We start from the raw sequence: 7,412 nt of genomic DNA on the forward strand, positions 1-7,412 counted from the left end.
TTAAATAACCGCCTGTTTTACAACCGAAAAAAAAATTTCTTCTGTGGAAAAAAAAAAAACGGTTTAAAAAAAAAAAAAAAAAAAAAAAAAAGGGAAAAAGGGTCAAGTGTGCAACCACACAGTACCATGACTTTTAGCTTGCTTTAATCTTAAAATATGACAGTCCCAATTTCAGGCTTTATCAGAGCTGCCAACAGCTAGCACCGTCTTTCACATGAGACTGAATGAGCCAGAGCTTGAAGTTCGAGGGACAAAATGTTTCTGTTGAATAGCTGAGCAAAATTAAAGTGAATTGGCCCCATCCTCACACGTAGGAGCAGTCTGGGGTGAAACCTGAAGGCTCAGGCTGATATACGATACCACTTGACCTACTTTGTGAGCACCGAAAACCCGTCCAGCACAGAAAGAAAACGCACTATGCACGGCGTCCTCTGTTCGTTCTGTGCAATGGAAAGGTTCCCCAGTACATTTTAAACCTGACAAAAGACAACTAGTGTCTTTGGCTCGACAGGTAAAGATCAATATGTTACTAAAACATACTGCTGAACGCCTCTGATCTGTTCTCAATTGTGCTTGCTTTTACCATGCTCTGATGGGCTTCTCTCATTAACAGAACTTGCACATCAAACTTGTTACGATTTTTCTCGGAGGCTGGGCACAATATTAGACAAACTCACCGTTTTTTGCAGCATCTTTGTTCCTCAAGTGAGGTGGAATGTAGCGTCCTGGGTAGAGAGAACACACTGGTGAGCACTGGGACACTTTAAAAAACAAAATCACTACTTTTGTTTTAAAAAGAATCCCATTCGATACATTCTGAAACCTCAATTAGTTTCTGCTTATTTTAATAGTTCAAACACCAACTATGCCTTGAAATGCAGTAATGCGCACAGTGCACGCCATCTTGGAGCTACTGCAGAAGCTAACACCTACAGCCTTCCTCATCAGCCAATCAGCACCAAAAGGAATAAAAAGTGCTCCTGGATTGGATGCTTTGAGAAACACTAGCCAATAGTGCATCAACTAGCACTGCAGTGAGGAAAATCAGCTTCCCAAGCTGCATTTTCATTAGAATATTTCAGATATGCTCTGAAAAAAATCTGACTATATGCATTTTCTGTGAAGAATTTCAGGTTATGTTCCACACTTCTGTCGATCTGGGGATCGACAGAAGTGTGAAAAAGATTTAAAAATTTTGATTAACCCTACATTCAGTCCTCCTGAGCTACCAAACTGGACCCTTTGTACTTCCTGCTTCAGCACACCTGAATCAAATTAATGCATTTCCTCAGTGTTGAGCCGTTCATCCGATTCAGGTGTGTTACTCTGGTCCAGGCCACTGCAACCTGCGGCTTTCTGGAGCTAAAAACAGGCTGAACAAACTTTTTTTCCCTTTTTTTTAATATAGGTGCAACAAATGCAGATTTTAGGAGTTTAATTTTTCTGCATTTAATTTCCACAAAAGACTGGTACTAAAAGTATCGGCAATTGGTACTTTTTTCCTTGTCCTTACGTTGGAAACTGCTTTGTTTGCATCATTTTCTACTATGAACATCCCACAGCAGAAAATGCATCTGTACTCATTTTGCAAACATTTTTTTTTCAATTTAAAAGCTAAAAAGAAGGACTTCGTAAAAAGTGATATTCATTAAAAATAAATAAAAATAAATAAAAAAAAACAGTTAAAGTTGTTACTTACTGCCAGTTCCTCCGCCTTGACCGTCAGGGTTCAAGTCTAGGGCAGCAAGCTACAAGTGCAAAATAAAACTAATTAAGAATGTGATTGTTTCTTATAAGTACCGGAAGCCTTTGATAATACAACATTTAATCCCTGTCATTAATATGCTTCGTCACTATAAAACATACAAATTTAAAACCCGTTGACCTGAATTATGAGTTCGGTTCATTTTAATGTCATGTTTCATATTAACAGAGTAGAGTTCAAAGTTTTCAAGTAAATGAAATCGCATGCACAATATAAACATTTTTGTGACTAACCATAAAATTCATGGAAATACTGACTGCTAAGAAAACTCTTGTGTAATAATTAAAATACTCTAACAGTAACAAAAACAGAAAAGTTGAAATAGCGGCAGATTATCAGAGTGTTGGTGGTCAGAACATCCAAGTGTGGTTATGAAAACCCTCAAATCAAACTCATTTTTGTATTCTAAATGTTTAGCAAGTCACATTTCCTTTTACTGTAACGAGGCGAAAAAGAAGGACTGCAAACTAACTGGAAAGATTATCATCTTTGATGGAAACCAAAATAGCAACCTCTTACTAACATGGCCTCACTAAGGAAGGCAGAGCAGATTATGGAGGAATATTTTAAATCCCAGGTTGTCAACAGTGTGTATGATGAAGCTGACGGGCATACTGGCTTTCATTTTAAGAAAGGTAAGAACAGCGGCTAAGCCCTAAAGCCCACAATAAAATAATCCAAACATTACATGTTGTGCAACTTGGCTTTACTAAACAAATTCAAACTGACCTAGTTAAAATAAGTCGGCATCAAAACAGAAATGTAGCCGAGCTGAGCTTTTGAACTTTGGAGCTGACGACGCATTTTTTTGGTCTCCCTCGAGATGAAGAAACAAATCTTTCAAGAGATTTTAAGACACCCGTTTATGAGTTTAGTTACCAAAATTACTTCCGTTTGCCGTGTTTACTACTTCTGTCAGCCCACGCTTCGTTTTTAGGAAATAATTACTAGTTTTGTCGCTGTAACTTCGCCGTTAAAAAGAACTCAATAAGCGACACGAATTTAGGTCAAGGGAACGAGAGCTACAAAGCGCCCATTAAGCGTCAAAGTGCGATTTGCGGTGTTAAATAATCGGATAAAAATGTTGAAAATAGATATTTAAATAAAAAAAATGTTACACAAATAATTTTACCAAATGGGTGTAACTAAATTTATTTTGGGAAAATGTGTAAATACACGTCATGAAGAAATAGGTCGTTCGTGGATGTTTAAACCCAGACGCCAACATTTTTTCCTGCGCCACGTTTCAGGCTGAGCAGGCCTCATTAGCTGCGCCGCTCTGCCTAGCAGAAGAATGCCGGCCGGGTCTAAAATGTCAGCTAACCTAGTAGTTTTCCACTGGCTTTCACTGGTTTTTAAAGCAGTAGTCGGTCAAACGAAACTGCGTTCGAATACGTTTATGTATTAAAGTTGAAGAAATTACATTTTAAAAAAGCGTCGTCACATATTTCAAGGAGGACTTCTGTCGGCCAGTTCGCTAGCACATCGGAACATCATGTTCCGCCATCACAATCCTCTCCACTGCGACTACAGCCTCCATTTTAGCAGCCGCTGCGTTAGCTTAGCTTGACTAGCTCCCCTCTTTTCTCAGTCGAAACTAAGGTTAACAGGACAAAAATTCGCAAACTTCCCGAAAGAAATAAGAACAAGTTGAAATTACTCACCTGCTGATCTAGACCGTGTGGATCATCAACGACCACATGACTCATAACTAAAGAGAATAGTGGGGGATTATTACTGAAGAGAAACAATTTTCTTTGTTAGCACCACCGGCTGATCTCAAACGGCAAAATTAGCTATTTTTTTCCTCTGCAAATTACGACGAATAAATGTAAAATAACGTAGACCTGTTGTTTTACTTTTAATAAATAAAAAAAAGTTGATCGTTACAAATATAAACTTTCAGTTCTATTTCCAAATGAAAAGACTAATGTAGAGCTGTTCAGCAGAAACCCCCTCCCGGCAGGCTGGACCGTGGCGGAATGAGACTCCGACTGTTCAGGTAGCGCGAGATATCACCTCTGTAACCTCAGGCCTGTGGTCTGATGACTAAATATCGCGATGCTTTCTGCATGTCCAGGAGAAAAAAAGAGGCAAAACATAAAACAGGTTTTTCGTGGCTTTGACCGATACATCTGATATAGTTTATGATACATATACAGCGGAGTTTTAAAACTTTAGATTCAGTACACATATTCTATGATTTTAATATGCCACAATTTTTATTTAATATCAATCTATTGACCAGACCTTTCGGTAGAATGAATAAAACTCACTTCAGATATAGTTTGTCAATTAAGAGAATTATGCTAGATTTTTCTGCTTGTTAGCTAATTTAGTGTCTATATTCCTGTAAATTTTTCTTTCACTTTTATTCATTATCCAGCAAAAACACTGAAGGCTGCATGTGATGACATTGTAACGCTTAGATTGCAGGAAAACTTGCCAATATCAAAGTCATGAAGAGGACCTGGCCAGACGAAAATGTTCTGAGTTCATTATGAACAATCCAGTGTTAATTTTCAGTCAGTTTTTTTTTATTTTTTATAAAACTCTTATGTTCTGACCTACGCATTCCCTTCAGATTAGTTCCAACAATGTATAAAGCGCTCAAACGTACCAGTTTGAGCTCCACATGGCACCTGCAACATGCCATGTGGTTTATTCTGAGAAAACCAAATTGTTTCTAGATAAATGGTTAGCATTCTGGATTGTCCTTGGTTGTGTTTTACCTAAACAGAAGCTTGACTTGCAGAGTAAGTGTACTTTAACGTACAGGACCTACTTTCAACTCAACCTTCTCTGTTTGGGTTGAAAGTAGGCCATTCAGGGTGGTTTCCCTGTCGTCTGCCTGTTTTTGTCAGACGAGGGGAGGTCCAGCCCCCCGCCCCCAGTCTGTTGTTTCTGTGCCAGCTTCCTCTCTGCTCCGAGACCAGAGCAGTTACAGGTTGAGCGGCCTGCTCTAATCGTTTGACCCACACTTGTTGCCGCAGACACCAAAAGGAGGCCATATGTTGTTTGGGATAAGACACACCAACTGTAATTAGTTTCAGGGCTGCAGGTCGGCCGGGTGACACATTCAGACAGGGTGTGATGTTGAAGAAATGTACCACCTTTAATATTGTCTTTGCCCGCTTCCAAATTTTTTCCTCCCTCTCCTTTTGTGTTTCTTCAGCTCATCGTACAAATTTTTAATATAAGTCGAAGATAAGTTCAAGAAATATACTGGCCATCAGATGGTAACATTTAGAAACAAGCTTTCCAAACCAACCTCATCCCATGTGGAAATATAATACACCGACGTAGAAATGTAATATATGTAACTTTTATTTAAAAAAATATATTTTTTACATATTTGTTGAAACTGTCATCTAGCAAAGCGTGCTAAAGCTAGTTAGCATGGCCACTGATGATGGGGCATAAACAGTTTTCCAGAAACAATGAGTTCTTTCACCACCATTAGCACATTTAGCAGCAAGTACATGAGGTTGATTGACAGCTCCTCCTCCTGGCTCTGATTGGTTGCTTTTGGTCAGGAGCGGTGTGTTTCTTCAGCTAGCAATAGTAGCTCGGGGAGAAGCTGGAGGAGATTTATCTTTTTACAGATTATCTGTCTCATACCATATTGTCACAACATGGTGACAGTTTTAAAAACAGTGTAAAAAAGAAACATTTTTTTTGTTAAAAAAAAAAAACATACTGCAGCTTTAAAAAAAAGAAATCCAAGACGAGAAACGAAGTCTCTGAAATCCGTCAGTTTGGAAAGTTTTACAAAGTCATATCTAAAGCTTCAGGGTTCCAGTGGACCACAGTGTGAACCGCTACCTACAAAAGGAGACAACATGAAACAGTGGGGAAGGAGAAAGACAGGCTGGGCAGAGACGGCATCTATGGCAATGTTCTGAGGCCAAAACATGTGCTGAAAAAAATAAAATAAAATAAAATAAAATAAAAACAGCCAAAGACCCATCTCACATTTCCCAGAAAACTCCGGGCTTTGTTACCTCGGGGTGACAGAATATTTACCACCGTCTTGAGCAAAATGGAGGCTTGGTCGGTCAACGTTTCTCTGCAGAGATGTGAAAGGCTCATTGCAGGTTATCATTGGGGTTCAGTCAGTGCTGCCAAGGTTGAGACACCCAGTCTGCAGGGAGTAATCACCTTCTCACACAAGGCCAGGTTGGTTTGGGCAGCTTATATCCCGTCATACATGAAACTGTAATTTGAAAACTGCTTTTTGTATTCACTTTGTCAGACATTAGCATTTGATGATCTTAGTGTGGAGTGTGTGTGTGTGTATACAAAGACAAGAAGCCTGTATTGAATTCAAAGCTTTATCATCCAATCCTGGAACCCACCTTCGTCGTCTCTACGCTACAACAGGAACTTCAGACTCATCGACCTTCATACCTCTGCTCCAGTTTATTTTAGAATGAGCCGTAATAGATACGGTGAAACCTGAGGTCGTGGACTGATCTCGAAACATTCCAGATGCCTGAGCACAAAGCTGCAGCTCCTAGTCAAAGTACCCATCCATCTATCCGTTTGGACCGAACCAGATGGATAGTTTTCTAATCACCGATAGATCTCAACTGGTGTCTTGGCCTACTCCAATTTTTTTTTTTTTTTGTGAGGGTTCAATACTTTTTCCCTGTTATTACACATAACTTCATTTCTGAAATTATTTGTTTTGGTTTCTTTCTATTACTTGGATTGTAATGTTACTGGTTCACCATGAAAAACTGCGTTGAGTTCAGTGCTTCTTTTTAGCCCGCTGTGGTTACGGCTCCGAAAAGGCATCACAACTGCAAAACTATCAAAAAATATATCCATCCACTCAAACAGACATGTCTGATGAGGACATCATTAATCAGAGAAGAAGACAAGAGTCTTGCGGTAACTCTGGAGGAGCTGTAGCGATCCATCACTCACACGTAACGTTTTAAGACGTAAAGACACAACATTAAACCACTTGCACACTGTGAGCAGATTCATCAGTGAGCTGCGACTCACCTTCTGTTAGTCAGTCGTCCGAACACAATATGCATTTGTATAAACAGTTGGAGCACAAAGGAGCACCTCCCTGTGAGAAAAATGTTGCTCAACTCGCTATGAAGGCTAACAGAGGGTGTGATGCCAGCTCGTTTGCATTATAATCATTAGTTGTTTCTTAAATTTAAATATTTATTTTCAGTTATTTCTCTAAGAACCTAATTTATCCCGTGTGAAAATATTTTCCTAAGTTCCTCTCCGAGGATGTCTTCTTTTATGTAGCTCCCTGGTTTCCTAAGCTGCCTGGAGGATGTGTCATAAAGTTTATAGCTCCATCTACTGGACACATCATTTTTTCTAATTAAAAGGAGAATCTGCTGCACCCGCTTTTCTTTGCAGGGACTTTTTTTTTCTTCAGAGATGTTTTGAGCAATTTATTGTTCTCCCGCGGTGAATTGCACATCTGGCTAAAATCACATAATCACTGCAGCACCACTTTAGTTCTTTATATACTAAAATGTAGAATTTTAGGTCCCAAACTCTGGTTGAGTTGAAAAAATTGTCCTAGAACATCTAGAGCAGGGGTGTCAAACTCAATTTCACCGAGGGCCACTTCAGCATATTGGCCACCCTCAAAGGGCCACATTGACGGTAC

General features: G+C 39.3%; 1 protein-coding gene across 9 annotated transcripts in view; it reads right to left on the reverse strand.

Annotated features, from left to right (window-relative positions):
- The window catches only part of ddx3xa (DEAD-box helicase 3 X-linked a), a 16,084-nt gene extending 12,323 nt beyond the window's left edge, over window positions 1-3,761 (reverse strand). For 5 of the 9 annotated variants that reach the window (XM_015030699.1, XM_015030698.1, XM_015030697.1 and 2 more), the window contains exons 1-3: window positions 3,430-3,761; window positions 1,700-1,748; window positions 678-725 (exon numbers count right to left, since the gene is read on the reverse strand). In XM_015030699.1, coding sequence (XP_014886185.1) covers window positions 678-725; window positions 1,700-1,748; window positions 3,430-3,474 — 142 coding nt within the window. In that variant the 5' untranslated portion in view covers window positions 3,475-3,761. The remainder of the gene's footprint in view (window positions 1-677; window positions 726-1,699; window positions 1,749-3,429) is intronic. The other 4 variants (XM_015030703.1, XM_015030702.1, XM_015030701.1 and 1 more) reach the window with 1 other exon arrangement.
- Window positions 3,762-7,412: the final 3,651 nt, after the last annotated feature.

Source organism: Poecilia latipinna, unplaced genomic scaffold (assembly GCF_001443285.1).
Source record: "Poecilia latipinna isolate Pla-1442-1.1 unplaced genomic scaffold, P_latipinna-1.0 Scaffold189, whole genome shotgun sequence".
Taxonomy (NCBI): Eukaryota; Metazoa; Chordata; class Actinopteri; order Cyprinodontiformes; family Poeciliidae; genus Poecilia; species Poecilia latipinna.